The sequence below is a fragment of the Petaurus breviceps genome, unplaced genomic scaffold (assembly GCF_028583685.1).
Source record: "Petaurus breviceps papuanus isolate PSGF00001 unplaced genomic scaffold, PetGlider_PUasm1.0 91041, whole genome shotgun sequence".
Lineage (NCBI taxonomy): Eukaryota > Metazoa > Chordata > Mammalia > Diprotodontia > Petauridae > Petaurus > Petaurus breviceps.
In genome coordinates, this window is record NW_027187400.1 from 28579301 (window position 1) to 28597696 (window position 18396).

An 18396-nucleotide genomic window follows, 5' to 3' on the forward strand; every position below is an offset into this window, starting at 1 on the left:
GATAGATAGATAGATAGATAGATAGATAGATAGATAGATAGATAGATAGATAGATAGATAGATAGATAGATAGATAGATAGATAGATAGATAGATAGAAAGATAGATAGAAAGATAGATAGATAGATAGATAGATAGATAGATAGATAGATAGATAGATAGATAGATAGATAGATAGATAGATAGATATAAAAAAGGCAGGATTCTCTTGCTTTCCCCTGCTTGGATCTGGGTCATAGTCTTAGGTGGCGGTCCTGGGATGAGGAGCATGGCAGAACTTGTTAAGGTTGTGGAGAGAATCCTCCTCACAGTTCTGAGGCAGGTGTCTAGAAGAAGCTCTGACAACAACTGCGCAAAACCCCAGAAATATGGGACACAGCACTCTCCACTCTGGAAGTAGAGTTCTACCCGGCAAAGAGCTCAAAAGTCAAATAACTAGCTAGCAAGATGAGCAAACAGAGGAAGAGAAGTCAAACTAAACAACTGTTATTTGGTGACAAAGAAGATCAAAACATAAAACCAGAAGACAACAACAAAGTCAAAACTCCTGCATCAAAAGCCTCCAAGAAAAATATGAACTGATCACAGGCCATGGAGGAGCTCAAGAAGGATTTTTAAAATCAAGTAAGAGAAGTAGAGAAAAAATTGGGAAGAGAAATGAAAGTAATGCAAGAAAATCATGAAAAATGAGTCAACAGCTTGCTAAAGGAGACTCAAAAACATACTGAAGAAAATAACACCTTAAAAAACAGACTAACTCAAATGGCAAAAGAGGTCCAAAAAGCTAATGAGAAGAATGCCTTAAAAAGCAGAATTGGCTAGATGGAAAAGGAAGTTCAAAAGCTCATTGAAGAAAATAATTCCTTTAAAATTAGACTAATGAGTGGCTAGGTGGAACAGTGAGTAAAGCGCTGGCCCCAGAGTCAGGAGGACCTGGGTTCAGACCCGGCCTGAGACACTTACACACAAAAAAAAACTAGCCACATAATCTTGGGCAAGTTACTTCACCCCAATTGCCCTTCAAAAGGCAAAAAAATAAAAATAAAATTAGACTGGAGCAAATGGAAGCCAATGACTTTATGAGAAATCAACATATTATAAAACAGATCCAAAAGAATGAAAAAAATAGAAGGCAATGTGAAATATCTCACTGGAAAAACCACTGACCTGGAAAACAGATTCAGGAAAGATAATTTTAAAATTACTAGACTACCTGAAAGCTATGATCAAAAAAAGAACCTAAACATCATCTTTCAAGAAATTATCAAGGAAAACTGCCCTGATATTCTAGAACCAGAGGGTAAAACAGAAACTGAAAGAAATCCACCTCTTGAAAAAGATCCCAGAAAGAAAACTCCTAGAAATATTATAGCCAAATTCCAGACTTCCCATGTCAAGGAGAAAATATTACAAGGAGTCAGGAAGTATTGTGGAAACACAATCAGGATAACACAAGATCTCACAGCCTCTACATTAAGAGATAGAAGAGCTTGGAATCTGATATTCCAGAGGTCAAAGGAGCTAGAATTAAAACCAAGAATCACCTACCCAACAAAACTGAGTATAATACTTCAGGGGAAAATATGGCTGTTCAGTGAAACAGAGGACTTTCAAGCATTCTTGATGAAAAGACCAGAGTTGAACAGAAAACTGGACTTTCAAATAGAAGCAAGAGAAGCATGAAAAGGTAAACAGGAAAGAGAAATCACAAGGAACTAATTGAAGTTGAACTGTTTACATTCCTACATGAAAAGATGGTATTTGTAACCATGAGACTGTTCTCAGTATTAGGATAGCTGAAGGGAAATGTGTGTGTGTGTGTGTGTATGTATGTATAGATGGTTGTATGTGTGTGTATATGTATACATAGGGGGCACAAGGTGAGTTGAATATGAAGGGATGATATCTAAAAAATAAAATTAAGAGGTGAGAGAAGAATATATTGGGAGAAGGAGAAGGAGAAATAGAATAGGGTGAATTATCTCACATAAAAGAAGAAAGCAAAAGCTGTTACAATGCAGGGGAAGAGCAGGGAGGTAAAAGGGAATGAGTAAACCTTACTCTCACTGGACTTGGCTTAAGGATTAAAAACAACATACACACTCAAATGGATATCTTATCCTACAGGAAAGTAGGGGGGAAGGGGATAAGAGGAGGGGGGTGACAGAAGGGAGGGCAGATTGAGGGAGAAAGGGTAGTCAGAAGCAAACACTTTCGAAAAGGGACAGGGTCAAAGGAGAAAACAGAATAAATGGGGGGCAGGATAGGATGGAGGGAAATATGGTTAGTCTTTTACAATATGACTACAATGGAAATGTTTTGCGTAACTACACATGTATAACCTACATTGAATTGCTCATCTTCCCAGTGGGGGTGGATGAGGAGGAAAGAAGAGAGAGAATCTGGAACTCAAAAGTTTTAAAAACAAATGTTAAAAAATTGTTTTTACATGCAACCAGGAAATAAGATATATAGGCAATGGGGAATAGAAATCCATCTTGCCCTACTGAAAAGGGGAAAGGGGAAAAGGGGGAAAAAGGAGGAGATATATGAGAGGGCATATGGGGGAAAGGTATGGGGGAAAAAAGTATGCTTGCCATCTTGGGGTGGGGGGTAGGGGAGAAATGGGGAGAAAATTTGTAACTCAAAATCTCATGGAAATGAAGGTAGAAAACTAAAGATAAATAAAGAATTTTTTCTTCCAGAATTTAAGTTAAAAAAAAAAACTTGCTACAAAGACTTTTCTCAGTTGCATTTCCCTTATAATTTTAACTAGATTCGTTTATGCAAAATTTTTCTAAATTTTATATAATTAAAATTGTCTATTGTTTTGTGTGATACTTTTTATTGCTTATTTAGTTATGAACTCAATAGAGGTTTGTTTGTTTGTTTGTTTTTAAAAGAAAAAGGAACCTTAAGGAGATGAGAAAGATAATGAATGAGTTCTGTTGTGGAAACATTACACTTGAGACACCACCAGTACATCTTGTTGAGATCATTCAAAGGAATCTATCATGACATCTTGTTGAGGATGTAAAATAAGCAACTGGCTATGTTTAAATGGAGCCCAAGAAAGAAACCAGAACTAGCTATACATATGAAGAAATCAACTGCATAAAAAAACTAACTGAACACATGGAAGTTAATGGCATCACTAAGAGAGGGTGCAGAGGTGAAAAAGCAAAGGAGATCCAAGTGAAAGCCCTGTGGCCTATCCTTACAAGGTGGATGAGAGATGGATGGTGACTCAGCAAAAGGGACTGACTAGGAGTAGTCACATGCAGGAGAATCAGTCACAGAAACCTAGGGAAGTGAGTATGTGTGAGGAAGGGGCAGTCAAAAATGTCACCTGTTGTAGAAAGCGAAAGAAGGATGAGAAAAAGACCATCCAGTTTGGGGATTAAGGAATCATTACTAAAAACTGAAAAGTACAGTTGCTTTAGTTGAGTGGTGAGCTGGAAAAGCCAACCTGCTGAGGTTTTACAAGTGACTGAGATGAATGAGAGGAAGGAGAGACAACAAGGTGCTCATTCCAGGTTCCTGCCTCCCTGCAGATGGCCAAGCAAAGCTGGGCAACAGCTCATTCGGTGCGTTATAAAAAAGATTCTCTGTCAGGTGTACACTTAATCAAATAGCCACTGAAGTCCTTCCACCTCTGAAACTATTTGAGTCCCAACTGTATAAACTGAAAAATGGAATGGAGCATTTCCTTAAAACCTCTATCACAGCACAGCAGAAAGAACAGCCACCCTGAAGTCAGAGAGAGGCCCAGAGTCAGTGCAACTAGGTGTGTGACAACAGGCTAGTCACTGAGACTTGCTGAGCTTCAGTCTCCTCATCTGCCAACAAGGCCCTGTCGTACCTCCCTCATACAGTTGTGGTGAGGTTAAAAAAAGAAAATTATCACTCACCAGAAACTGCATGTAAAGTTCTTCACTAACCTGAAAGCACTATGTAAATGTCAATTATTTTAACTGAAGAAACACTGGATTTGGGATTCAGTGACCAGAGATCACATACCTCCTGACTGTCCTTATTTGTAAATTGAAGGGGTCAGACTGACTGGCTTCTAAGGCCCCTTCCAATTCTTAGGCCTGTGAGCCTGTATTCCATTAGAGCCTATGTGCACACTCTTGACCACTTGTACTTTGGCTAAAGAGTCCAAGTCCAGAGGACCATTTTCAGAATGATAAGAATGGAAGGACAGCTCAGAGGCCACCTAGACTGGTCCACACCTGAAAAAGATCCCCTCTCCGCTCCCCAACAAGTGGACAGTTCCCCCTTATGTGAAGGGGAGCCCCTCCCTACCTTCCCAACAGCTCCTCTGCTCCTGAAAAGCTTTGGGGGGGAGGGGGATATCCAGCCTAAATATGCTTCTCTGCAACTCCCACCATTCATCTGCCCATCACCATTATCATGATCTTATCATGATAAATAAGATCAGCATTTGTAACAGATGATACCATACAAAAGAGCTCTATCTACATGCAATAAAAAGGTTTTAAAACAGAGACTGAGCAGAAAATATCAAAACCACATGGGGAACACAGTAAGGTCACTATCTTCTTCATGGCTACTGAAGTTGTGGTGAAGACATTTCCATTCAGCGAGGATACAACAGCAAGCTTGCATCCCAATACTTTTAGTAAGTAATAAAAAGCTACTATTTTATCCATGTGTCTGCTGAGCATTAACTATAAAACAATACTAGGTTAGATTATTTCTACCTGAACTCTATCAAAAAAGATGAGAACAATAGCTGACATCTGTACAGCACTTTCAAGTCTACAAAACGCTTTACACATTATCTCACATTAATCTCACAATAATCCTGGTAGATACTACAGAGAGAATTACCCCCATTTCATTGATGAAGAAATTAAGAGTCCAAAAGATTATGTGATTAGACCATGGTCATAGTGCTAGTAAGCATCAAAGGCTTTATCTGAAACCAGGTCTCTGGCTCTAAGGCCAGGACCCATCTGTTCCACTACAGCAGAGCAACTGGGCATTCACATTATCAGGCATCAGCTCTAAGCGGTACAAAGTACAACAGAACACCTGCCTGGGTGGGAACCCACTCATCTGCCTTGCGAAGTCATTCCCTGAGTCTCACTAGAGCTTCTCAAAAATTCATTATTTTGGAAGCCCAAGAAGTACTTATTTTGCAGAGTTCAAGTCAGAGAACACTTGACATCTGCATTTTTCTCAAAGAATATCGAGAATATGTTTTGTTTTGTCTAACCCTTGGCCTGTTTTCCACAAGGAAGGTTTAACACAATGATCTAAAACATATATAATATTTTGTAAAAACTCAGCTAGCTATCAAGGAAAAGTTACGTGAGTGGTCTGCATCAACCTATACAACCTATACTCTATATAAGCTAGGGGGAAAAAATTAATGTATACAAAAAAACCTCTTTCCTCATTCTTAGTAACACAGAGACACAATAAAGAACATTTTCAGATGACCTTTCTTGTTAAAACTACATAATTCATTCTTTCCATCTCTCAACAAATATTAACTGAGTGCCTACTTTTGAAGCTAATATTTCAATTAAAAACTTAACAGGGGAGCAGTTAGTTAGTCCAGTGAATAAAGCACTGGCCCTGGAGTAAAGAGGACTTGGGTTCAAATCCGGCCTCAGACACATAACACTTACTAGCTAACTGTGTGACCTTGGACAAGTCACTTAACCCCAAGTGCCCTGCCTTCCCACCCCTAAAAAAGACACACACTAAAAAAAAGTTAACAGGTTTTAAAGTTCCATTTCTTATACTGAACATAAAAAGTTACCAAAAAAATCAGATCTTTCCAGTAGTCTGAATCCACAATGGCAATTTTCCCTCACATAAAATGGATATTTCTCAAAGTTTTCTTAAGATCCTTAGCACAATCCAGAACTTTATCATACTCAATAGCTACACTGTTATCATAATCATGGATCATTTTTTCACATGACTTTTTAAAATTAAACTAATCAGGAAAAGAGCTGGAATTACTCCTACAAGAAGCCTTTGACACAATTTTTCTATCGGTCAGCAGAAGCAAAAGGAAAAAGATGCCATTGGTGTCTACTTCCTCAAGAGAAACTTTCTAGCAGAAAAAATAACCACAAAATAAGAAATATTAAACACTTCAAAAATGGTAGCACAAAAAAGTGATCTGAAGATATCTGGGGAGAACAATTTCATTATGAAAGGTTTATGCTTCTGCATTAGTCTGGCTTTGGAAGAATGCTATGTGTTAGTGTAGAGGGGTTTATATTGAGATGGAGACTGAGAAATGTAGTAGTTACGTTTTAAGTAAAGTAGCCAAAATTAATTAATGTCTAAACAAAAAGAATTTTAGTCTGGACACCATATATGAACTACTAATATGTATAATTATGAACTAGCCGTTTGTGCAATCAAAAAGTTGCATTAGCATAATTATTTTTGGCTTTGGGCCTCAAAAATATTAACTTAAAATGCAGAAACCTTATAATAGTTCAACTAATGAAGATGTGAACACCAAGCTGATTATGAAATAGAGTTGGCTTTTTAACTAATGCACTCTACAGAGACAACCCAGTACATTTGCTCTCCCTTGCCCTAGAAATAAAAATTAAGCCTCATACTTCAGTAATGCATAAGATGCTAACGCTGTTATGATTTTATAAAACTTCCACTCATACTTTTAGGTAACACTTTCTTTTTTAAAATACACCAAATCTTGTGTAACACTTATGTTCTTCCTTTTATATTACACATCAAAAACACTTATCCAACAAACAAACCTTTGCTCTCTGAGAGTTACACTCACTGCCAAGTCACTGTGCACAAAGTACATAAATTTAGGCCTGAAACTCAAAAGAATGCAAGGGTAGAAGCCAAGTTAATCCAACAAAAATGACTGCCCCTGTGTGTGCCTGTGAGTCAGGAAGCAGGGTTTAGGCCTCTTTTAACCAGTTATGTCTTCGAGACAAATAACCTCACAAGATAATCTCTAGTCTCTTTGAGCTCTTAAATGATCAATTTTACACATTTCCAGCTTCTATCAAGCTCTTGAAAGGCAGCTTGGCATAACAGATAGAAAGCTGTTCAGATTTAGATGTTTAGATTCAGAAGATCTGTATTCAAATTCTGCTTCTGGAACCCACTGGATATGTGACCACATTCAAGTCTTTCGCCATGATCCCTGACAACGCCCTCTGTCTATAAACTACAGAGGAGCTTATGATCTGCATTAGTTGGTAGAAATGCCACACTGGGAGTTCCCAACACTAATGAAATAACACACGTAGAGCCAATACCAAGCACAGAGATAAATCCACAGTAAATCTATTGCCAAATAGCAATGTGTGAATACTAATAAAAACCTAAGTCCCAGAATATCACCCTAAAAACTAGCTAACATTATTCAGCTAGATTTATAAGGGTTTTTACAACACTCTTTAATACAAGAACCAAAAGAAAATGAAAGTTACAAAAATATTACATCTTTTCCACTGGAACGTCTTATCGTAAGGTTTTCTAAAAAGCCCACTTGATGTGTGACCTGAACAGAGGCTTTCCTCAGAGTACATTTTCTTTAGTTTAGTATCAACACAAAGAACAGCTGTATTAAATGCTGGAGGCTGTCAAGACTCAGTAAAATCCTCAAAAGCTACACCATATGTGAAATAACAAGATACTAAGTAAGAAATCAGTGACAGATGATAACCACCACCATCTTACAAAAAACAGACAAGTGTCTATCAAAGGACATCTTTTAAAATCACTTTCGTAAATGTTTCCTATATGAAGAAATTCCAGGGTACTTAAACAAAGATGTTCCAACCTTAGCATTCCACCCTACCATTAGAGCTGCCCAATGTGGCTGATGGATGAGTTAGTAGTTCAATTTAACAGAAAGAAGAACACCAAGACCCTCTTGGACAAGTGACATTTCCTGATGCTTCACCACAAATTAGTGGCACATATACTTTGGATTATTAATTTTTTTTCACTATCAATGACAGTTTGTAAAAAGCCATTCACATTCTCCTTCCTGGTTTTCCCTGTAACCAAATGACACGGGTAGGCAAAATCAAGGGAAGGTTTACAGATTATGATACATCTGGGGCCAGAAAGAGGCAAGAAACATGGAGAAGGATTTTCCTTCCTGGGAACCTGAATCACAATTTCAATCCTAGCCTCATTAGCATTATGAACTGCACAACTGGCAAGAACAAATAACTATTTAAAATGTCCTTCTAAATTCCTAGTACAACTTAGTAGCATTTTAAAATAACAATTCTTTAAAATCATTATTTTCATAATCTGCTGAGTGACACCTGGTACAGAATATAAAAGTCATACTGCCTAGTGAAAAAAATGAAACTGAATTTTAAAATACACAAATAGCAAGGACAGCTAAGTGGCGCAGTAAGTAAAGCACCTGCCCCAGAGTCAGGAGGACCCAAGTTCAGTTCTGGCTTCAGACACAACACACACACACACACACAAACTAGCTGTGTAAACCTTGGGCAAGTTACTTAACCCCGACTGCCCTTCAAAAAGACAAAAAAAAAACCATACACAAATAGCATATTTAACGAATTATTCTACTATCTTGTCACAGTGTGAAGGAGACCCTAATTTCTCAAAGGCTTTGCCAAGAGAATATAAGTTCTGGATAGACTCCACCATGCTGGAAAGACTTTGATTACAGTCCCAGCAACAGGCTGAATCTGCCATCTATAGAACAATCTAGTTTAAAACGGAGACGTTCATCATCAATAGGCTGGCCATGGCAAACCATAAAACAAATGTGAATTGCAAAGGGTCCTCAGTCCTATCCAGTGCGCTTTAACTGCCATAATGACAATGACAGAAAACAAGGCAGAGGGTGCTGAGAATAATAGATTCTAGACTATTTATAAACATTAACCTAACTGTAAAAATTCAAACGTGAGACTTTTTCCCAATAACTAATAAACTATTGGAAAAACTAAAGTATATCAATATTGAAAATTTCAGGATAAACAAAACCAGAAGACAAAATGGAAGGACAGTGCTCAGGTTCTCTTTATGGAGTTGGCCCTATCAAAACAAAGAGCAATGAATGGAACACACAGTCATCTCCTGGTAAACAGGAGCCAAGAGCCTGCCACAAAAAGAAGGAAACCCCGAATTACCACAAGGGTTGAAGAGGCATTAAAGAACCTGACAAAATTCTCCAAACAAGAAGTGATACGATATAGTGTGAAGAGAACTAGATTTCAAGTCAGAGGCCTGTGGTTCATGTACTGATTCAGGAGACTGCCTATGTGGTCCTGGAGAAACCTCCTAACAGCTGTGGGCCTCATTTTCCTCATTTATAATGAGGGGGTTGGACCAGATAATCCCAACATCGCTCCCAGCTCTCAATCTATAATCCTATGATCCAAATTTAGCATTTACTCTAAATGAGTGGTAAATGTTTACTGTACTAAAACTATGAGATGCATTAACAGCACTGAGTTAGTATAACAATACATGTATTTGGGGGACAGATACTGCAAATGAATCATCAACTGGACCCAAAAATCAAATGAGAGGAAAGAAGCATGCCGGATTATATCTGGGAAATCACACATTGCTTTTAAGTACTATAAAAGAGCTTAATGCCTCCCTCTTAACTCCTCCACACACACAAAGACCTATCTGAAGCATACTTCCAATGATGTTCTATGTCAAAGAATTACACAAGACAAATTACTGAGGAAACATATGATTAGAAAAGATGGGCCGGTTGTGTGATGAGATTACATGATGACAGACAGGTGGGCCAAGATATATCCACAAAATGAAAAAAGGACCAAGACAAAGGTCTCCAGCATATATATATAGGTGGATCCTCTGTGGAGAACTAAATAGAACAACATGGAAATTAACTACACGGAATGAGAAAGTATGGATTGGTTGCACCAATTGAGGGGAGTTCCACAATGATAAGATCATTAACCCATTCACTTAATGAAGTAAAGAAATGAAACATTTGGGGGCGGCCAGGTAGCACAGCAAGTAAGAGCACCGGCCCCAGATTCGGGATGACCTGGGATCAAATCCGGGCTCAGACACTTAGCACCAACCCAGAAACACCTGGCCGTGTAACCTTGAGCAAGTTACTTAACCCCAACTGCTTAAAAAAAAAAAAAAGAAATGAAGCATATGGCCCTAACAGCAAATAAGCTAGAAATGATTTATGTTTCAGTAGCAAAGTAAAATTTTAGGAAAACAGAAAAAAGAATGTGGTCCTGGGGATAGTACACTAAATATGGAGTTAAAGGCCTTCAATTCTCACAATGACTCCACTACTTACTCCCTGTAGGACCCTAATATCATAAATTTAGAATTAAAAGGGATCCTATTGATCATCTAAACCAACTTTCTCAATTTATAGATGAAGAATTTAAGGGCTAGAGATGTTATGTGACTTGTCCAAGGTCACACTGTACTTCTTAAACTGTGGGTTGTGACCCCATTTGGGGTCGCGACCCTCAGATTAAGAAGCAATGAAGGGGTCAAAAGTGAGAAAAATTTGTTTTTTTTTTTAATTTATATTTATATTAATACTAAGAAGCCTTAATATCTGATATTAAGTGTCAGAGTAAAGCATTTTAACTCAAGTATTCTGACTCCTGGGGAAGCTAGATGGCACGACAGTGCACAGACACGGGGCTGCAATCAGGAAGACCTGAGTTCTAATACTGCCTCAGACACTTACTAGTTGTGTGACCCTGGGCAAATCACTTCACACTGTTAGCCTTGGTTTCCTCATGTGTAAAATGAGCTAGGGAAGGAAATGGCGAACCACTCTAGGATCTCTCAAAAAAACTCCAAATAGCATCACAAAGAGTCAGACGCAACTGAAATGACTGCAGCAACAACAGCACTCTGACTCCAATCCCACTTAACTTCTCTGGTCCCAGTTTATTCAACTGTAAAATGGCCACTGAATAAGATCATCTCTCTAAGGTTCCTTCTGATTTCAAAATGAGTTTTTTAAAGGGCTCACAATCTGGTCACATGAACTAAAGCTAGAACAGTAGTTGCCAAAGCGCATTTATTTGAGGAAAAGAATTCAGGCACTGGTTTTATTCAGATAACTTTTAGTGCATTTTAATTTCATTTTCACATTTAGAACTGGAAAGATGAAACTGATTCTCTATCACCTTTTATTGATCCTATACAATTAATTGTTTCTGTCCTGTAACTAAGTCATGGTTCTTTGTCTCTGAACTTAGTGCAGAAATTCAGCTGGCCTGCAACAAGTTAAGTTCAGAAATCCAGCTCTACTGCTAAGCACTGTTTATTCCTTCCTCAAAGAATTCTGTTGTCCTTGGGGGATGCAGATGTACACCAGGGAGTGGAGTCAAGGATCTTCCCATCACCAAGCTATTCTGCAAAGATGTTTGTTTGCTATCCAAAGAAGTCTGAGCCACTATCTTTTACCCCTGCTGGTGGATTCAAGCAATGTACACTTCTTAGTCACAGAAAAGAAGGAGGGGGTTGCTACTAGACCCTCAATTCCCAAGTTCCAACTAACCATATGATTCCTCTCGCCTCAGCCATGTAATCATGTTGTCTTCAACTGCATGATGTCACCAACCCTGTTCTGTTCTTTGTTCTAACCCTGTAAAAATGAATGAAGTCTTCAACTCAGGATCTTGGCTTAAAATTGAGGCAGAGCCATTGACCCATTCACATTGGCAGGTTTGCACCCTGTTAATAAAATGTTAACTTGCTCAAAGACAATATGCTTCATTCTACCTTTGTTGAGTTTCAATCACAATAGACCTTTTAAAATCATTCATAACTGACTGTAATGTTATGACTTTAAACAAGCTAATGTTTTTATAATGGGAAGACTAATTCCATTTTGGGGAGAAAAGGCATAATTTCCACAAAGAACTAAAAAGTTTCCCTCTCCCTTCAAAGATACTGAAAATGAGGTGGTTTTAATGGATACTGAAATCACCATGCAATTTTTCATCTATATAACCACATTTAGCAATGAAAAACGAAGTCAAGTCTACCTGAGGAAAGCAAGAGCAAGGGACCTTAAAAAAAAGTGGCAGTAGAAAAGCAACACTATTGTCCCAATATAATCATTGTTAAACATAACAGGGCACCCAAGATGATGGTAAGTGTTACCTGAAACATAGAATTAACTGGAGAACCATCTCAGTTTCAGAGCAATCTTGGCAGAATTCTATCTTTATGTCAACCAGATATTAAGGAAATATTCTCATGTTGACATACTTGTCTCCCACTACTTCATATCCACTAAAGCAGTGTGACTCTTAAGATCCTAATATCCAAATTTCTAAAATGAAGAGGATGACCCAGGTTCTAGCACATCCACAGCATTAAAATCCATAATCCAAACTTTTCTTGAGGAGAAGGGCTATCATTTCAAAAGACAAGCTTTTATTAATCAACTTTAGAATTATATATCAAATCTTAAAGGCCTCATCCAGTGAGCATCCATTATTCTTAATAAAAATGCCTTTTAGGGATGGCTAGATGGCACAGTCAATAGAGCACTGGCCTTGGAGTCAGGAGGACCTGAGTTCAAATCTGGCCTCAGACACAACACAAAAGCTAGCCGTGTGACCTTGGGCAAGTCACTTAACCCCAACTGCCCTCCAAAAGGCAACCAAAAGAAATGCCTTTTAATTAAGCTAAACTTATTAATTCTCCAAGAGAAACTTTTTTCATCTAAAAGCCCTAAGTAGTTTTTGCTAATAAGTACTCTATTATTACTGTTTTTAATAGCAACTTTATACTGGCAAGACCCTGCACTGTTTCATAATACATAGAAGCTGTGTCTTCATTAATTTGTGACGAGTAAAAACTAATGTTTAACAGATACATGTGGAGTTTAACCACACCTCTGAGACACCAAAATACAAGAAAATACAACTAAAGGCTCATGCTACGTTAGTCAGTCAGTATGCACATTTTGTCTTTCCCCAAACAAACCAAGCATGTAAGAGAGAACAATTTTGATTTAAGTAACAAACTCCAGAAACATTTTGGCTTCTATGGAATCCAAGTGTAATGTTCTTTTCCAAGCCCATTTTCAATTTCAACATTTTGATTTCCAAGCCCTCACAAAATAGGAATCTAAATTGAGACCTAAAAATGACAACCTAAAAAATGGTACTGTATCTACCTCATTAGTGTTCCAGCGGTGCCTCTCTTTGGGTAAACTTGAACATTTCGGTAGACATTCAAGCAGCTTTTTCGGTAAAAAGATTTTTACATGACTGCCATTGCTGTTCCCATGATCATCTAGAGAGAAGACAGAAGAACATTCAGCTGCAGAGAACATGGAGGCTTGACTGTGAAGAGCTCTGGCTGAAGCCAGAGCATTTATAATGGTTTCCTCCCTGGATCTGGCTCTCTGTTACCCACTATTCCAACCCCTCCACCCCCATAAGGGATGCTGCCTACCTCACAGGGCTCTGGGGTTATTCAGGAGGGAAGCATCTTCTTTCCCTAGGGCAGACTCCCACCCAGACTGCAAGAATTTCTATTCTTGGGGGGGAAACTGTGCCACTCAGCAGCAGCCCCAGTGATGGGCTTCTCTGAATTTTCTCTGAATTTATCTCATCTACTCTTTGAGCAACGGACTCACACCAAAGTCACTGGGACCACACTCCAAGGTTTCTCAACTTGGGAACATTTGCCAGCACCAGTACTCTATGTGCCCATACTTGGAGAACAAATGATACTACATGCAGGGACAACCAAAGCCGGGATTCCAATTACATCATCTCTGAACTTATGAAGAATAAGGACGATGGTCTGGTCACAGCAAGGTAAGAAAGAAGGCCTTTAAAAAAAAAAAAAAACATCCTTTAGTTATTTTTCTGGGCTTATGATACTCATTTTTACTCCTACATTAGATGTACTGGCAGCACTGATCTCACTGGAAGGCCCCCAAGAACAGAAAAAGCAAGCATCTCCCCCATGTTAAGAAAATGAAGACAACAGTTCACGGAGAGAGGGCAGCACTCAAGAAGCCCTCAATTCAGTTTGTCCTTAGTAGAAGGAGTTCTTATACCAATGAAATAAAAGCCTTCATGTATCTGCTTTAAAGACTGCTTTAAAAAGCCTATGATTCTAAGATAAAAAGTCAAATAGAACCTCATTCACCATTCCACCCCCTAAAAAACTCATAAATGCAGAAATATTGTATTATTTGAAAAAAAGACACTTCAAATCACAACATGATTTTGTTTCTAGACCATAATGATGAGCTCTTAGCTAAGGATGAAGTATATCTCCAAAAAAACTGGAAAGATCCTATCTGGCCACAGGCTTGTGGATTTGATCAAGAGGGCTTTTAAACCAAAAATGGAGTGAAAAGGAGGAAAAAAAACAGATAAAACTATAAATTCTGATAATATGGAAGACCTCAAGAACAATACAGAAGGAACAAAACTAGGGGAAATGTCCAGGAATTCACAGGGGGGAAATACCTGAGAAGAGTAGGAACAATACTTATGTCCTCAGACGTCCATGCACCAACGTAAGAAGAACAGTGGACAAAAGTGAACTTAAGATTTTAATGCTGAAAGAGAAAACTCACTGGTTACTACCAAGGTCTGGTGGGATGAGACTCACAACTAGAATAAGGCAATAGAAGGGTATATCTTGTTCAAAAGAAAAAGAACTAAGAGAAAACACAGCAGAGTAAGTACTATAAGTCAAAATAACCACAACATATATTACATACCAAAGGAAAACCCACAAATATGGGAGGGCAGTAGACAGAGAAGCACTGCTGAGCATGAGCAAGGTTAAAAGAAGAGAAAAAAAACAGAGCATATAGAATGCTCAGGGAGACTTTTTTTTAAAAGGAGATTAACTCCTGATACACCTCAGAAGCTGGTACAGAGGAGAAACACAGCAGTAGTCAGGGAAGACTTCAACCACTGTACATGTGCTGGAAGCCTCACTGTGCTAACAAATTCTTAATTTGATTTGCTGACAATTTTATCTCTTCTAGTGAAGATGGGAACTGCTACTCTTAACCTAATTCTGACCAACATGGAAGACGTGGCTGGTAAAGTGGAAACAACAGGCACTGGGAGAGAAAACGATTCTGTCATCTTAGGAGTTGACGATAGCCAACAATGGGAATAAGCATATCTGACAGTATACAGTCCAAAATGTATCCTAGACGTTTAAGAAAGAAGACCTGAGGAAATTTAAAAACCAATTTCATTCCTATCATTGATTCTAAAAAGGAAGGTAATTCAAGAGTGAAAGGCTCTCAAAAAGGCATTTAAACCACCCAACTACAAATGGCCCCGATGAGGAAAAGAAAGGGGTTGAAAGTGTTACACCCAGCTCTGATGAGCTCAGACTATAAAAGGGCATGTAACCAAGGAAGACTACAAGAGATTAGTACCTGTCAAAATTATCTTAGGAAAGATGAAAGACAAAATGAAATAAAAGTCACTGAAAATCCTAAGGACAACAAATAGAGCTTTTATAACTATATCCAGGAAAAGATCAAGAAAAGGAGAGGCCCCCAATGAAAGAGGCTGCAAGCATAATTACTGAACAACTGCTGAATGATCTCCAAACACTTAGAAAGATAAGCAGTGACTACTAAGAGCAAACACTAGTCTCACTAAAAAATATAATATTTCTGAACAGATTAACACCACTTTTTTAAAACAAAATTATTAGACTAGGACACAGGAAGAATGACACAGTCTATCTGGATTTCAGAAAAGCATCTAGCTCTCTATTATAATGTTCTCATGGATAAGCTGGACAGATGACAGTACAATCAACCAATCAATAAACATGTATTAAGCACCTACTATATGCCAGGCACTGTGCCAAGCACAGACAAGTCAGATTTTACAGATGATTAAATGACCATAATAACTAACATTAATACAGAAGGTCCCAAAAGTCTTAGTGCAGTTAGTTTTAAGTTATGAAAAGTGAAAACCCCACTAAGACTACTGGAACACTCTTTAGAATGCTTTAAGGTTTTTGAAGCACTTTACATGCATTATCTTGCTGAAGTCTCACAACAACCCACTGAAGGAGGCACAGTCCTACTGGTATTATTATCCCCATTTTACAGATGAGGAAACTGAAGTTTGGAAAAGTCAAGTGACTTTCCCATGGTCACTGGCAGATTAATTAAATTCTATCAGAGATAGAATTTAAACCCAAGTCTTCCTGACTCTAAACATCAACTCTATCCACTAAGCCATGCTCCTCTCCCAAAGATTGTTGATTATCATAGATTGACACCAACCTGAAGGTGGGTCTTTAGTGGCCAGCTCAGGGCTCTCTGTCTTTGACACTGTTCTCTTCAACAATTTGATCAATAACTCGGATGAAGGCATCCTTGGCATATCTGAGAATATGAGAATAAGAGAGCTAAACCCAACAAGGCAGTCTGGAACAATTGGCGGTTTCTAACAAGACGGAATTCAGTAATGATGAATGTAAAGTACTGCATTAAAGAGGTCAGAAATCAAAAGCACACAGATAAGATTTAGTTTAACAAATAAGAATTAAGTATCCACTGGAATAAGGCACTGTGCTAGCACAACGGAAAATGGCCTAATCTCTGCCTTCATGGACCTTAAAATCTAATAAGGATACAAGAAATGTGCACAAATAACTATTAGACAAGTTACAAGACAATTAAGCAATATCCAAGTAGCTTAAGAAATTCAAGCGGGGAAGAATCATCTCCAGCAGAAGGATCTGAAAAAAACCTCATGGCAGAAGAGGAGCAGCCAAGCTAGGCCTTCAAGAAAAATCTGAATAGCTAGAACTAGAAGGGGAACCACTGCAAACAAGTGCACAGCATACACAGATTCTGAAGCAGACGAGCACAGGATGAAACTGAAGAACAGGCAGGCAGTCCGTCCCATTTGGCTGGCCCACTGACCAGCAGAAAATAAGGCTGTAAGGAAAATAGGCACCTGACTATGGAGAGCCCTTCCTATAAGGGAAGGACTTACCCTTTGGCAGCAATGGGGAATCACTGAAGTTTTTTGAGTAGAGGAATAATATAATTAAATAAAAACATTTGAAATATTTCTTTGGTAGTAATATAAATGACAGACTATGGAAGAGAATAACCAAATATAAAGAAACTAGTTAGCCAGGCTATTATAATCATTCAAAAGGAGAGAAGTACTCAATCAACAAGTGTTTACTAAATGCCCACTATGTTCCAGGCAACATGATGACTAGAATGGTGTCAGTGTGAATGTCAAGGAGAGGACAGATGTGAGGGAACCAACAGCTCAATCCTTGGCAACTGACTGGATGTGGAAGGAGGAAGCTGGGTCAGGAAAAACATGGCTACTGTACAACAACCAGCTGAGAAAGATTTGGCAGCATTCATTAACTACAATTACAATATGAGTCAACACTATGATACAGTTGCCAAAAAAAAAGTTAATGCAATATTAGGTTGCATTATTAATATAAGTATAGTGTCCAGAACCAGGGACCTCATTTAAGTTCCATTACTGCTCTTTATTATGCAGACCCACTCTGCATACCACATTTAATTCTGGGCATTGTATTTTAAGACAAACCCTGACAAACTAAGTGCACATTCGGAGTAAAGCAGGCAAGACAGTGAGGAAATTCAGCTGCTACATGTGGAGAATGTCTGAAAGAACCTCAGACATTTAGACTAGAGGAGATTGAGGGGATCTCTCTTCAAATAGCAATGACACAGAAGAACTGATATAATACTACATAGATCCAGTGAGGAGAATAAGAATTAACACATGGAAATTACAAAAAGGCTCAGCTCAAAAACTGCCAAATAACTAGAGTTACCCATCAATGAAAAGAGAAGAGGTCTCTTGAGGTTTGAGGAAAGAGAAAGGATGACTACTTTGCTGAGACACTGACAGGGATACCGATAGTGGGGCTAAGATGGAGCTACGTAGTGTCGTTCAATGCTGGTATCCTATGATTCTATGAATATTTTTCAAATTATAAATATCTAAGAGAAATATCTAAAACTAAACTAAAAAATATTAACCAATCATCTATATACCAAGATATGAAAAAAACTGCCTTTTCAAAATAAATCACACAGGGGAAGAGAACATAGAAAGGAGAATTGTAATGGAGAAAAGAGAGAAAATGGGTGACATGACTGCAGATGCCTAGGAAGTATTGTTGAGGCCTCAAAGAAAGAGACACGGTCAATTCTGGTCTGCCAAAAGCCCAGGGTAGTTCCAGGTAAGTACCTCTCTCTGAGACTAAGCTTCCCCATCAATAAAATGAGTTGGAGAAGATTGAGTAACATCCTTTCTAGCGCCAATATTTTATAAAAATCAAATTTGTTTTTTTTTATTTTATATTTTTGAAA

The 18396-nt window shown here is 38.2% G+C and overlaps 1 protein-coding gene across 14 annotated transcripts in view; it reads right to left on the bottom strand.

Annotated features, from left to right (window-relative positions):
- LOC138154518 (calmodulin-binding transcription activator 1-like) overlaps positions 1-18396 on the bottom strand; it is a 175367-nt gene that overhangs the window by 115662 nt on the left and 41309 nt on the right. For 10 of the 14 annotated variants that reach the window (XR_011166624.1, XR_011166626.1, XR_011166623.1 and 7 more), the window contains exons 3-4: positions 16303-16404; positions 13186-13304 (exon numbers count right to left, since the gene is read on the bottom strand). The exons of 3 other annotated variants lie outside the window; for them this stretch is intronic. Coding sequence is in view for 4 of the 11 variants with exons in the window: in XM_069079395.1 (XP_068935496.1) it covers positions 13186-13304; positions 16303-16404 (221 nt within the window). In the remaining 7 variants the exon portion in view is untranslated. The remainder of the gene's footprint in view (positions 1-13185; positions 13305-16302; positions 16405-18396) is intronic. One more of the 14 variants, XM_069079399.1, reaches the window with a different exon arrangement.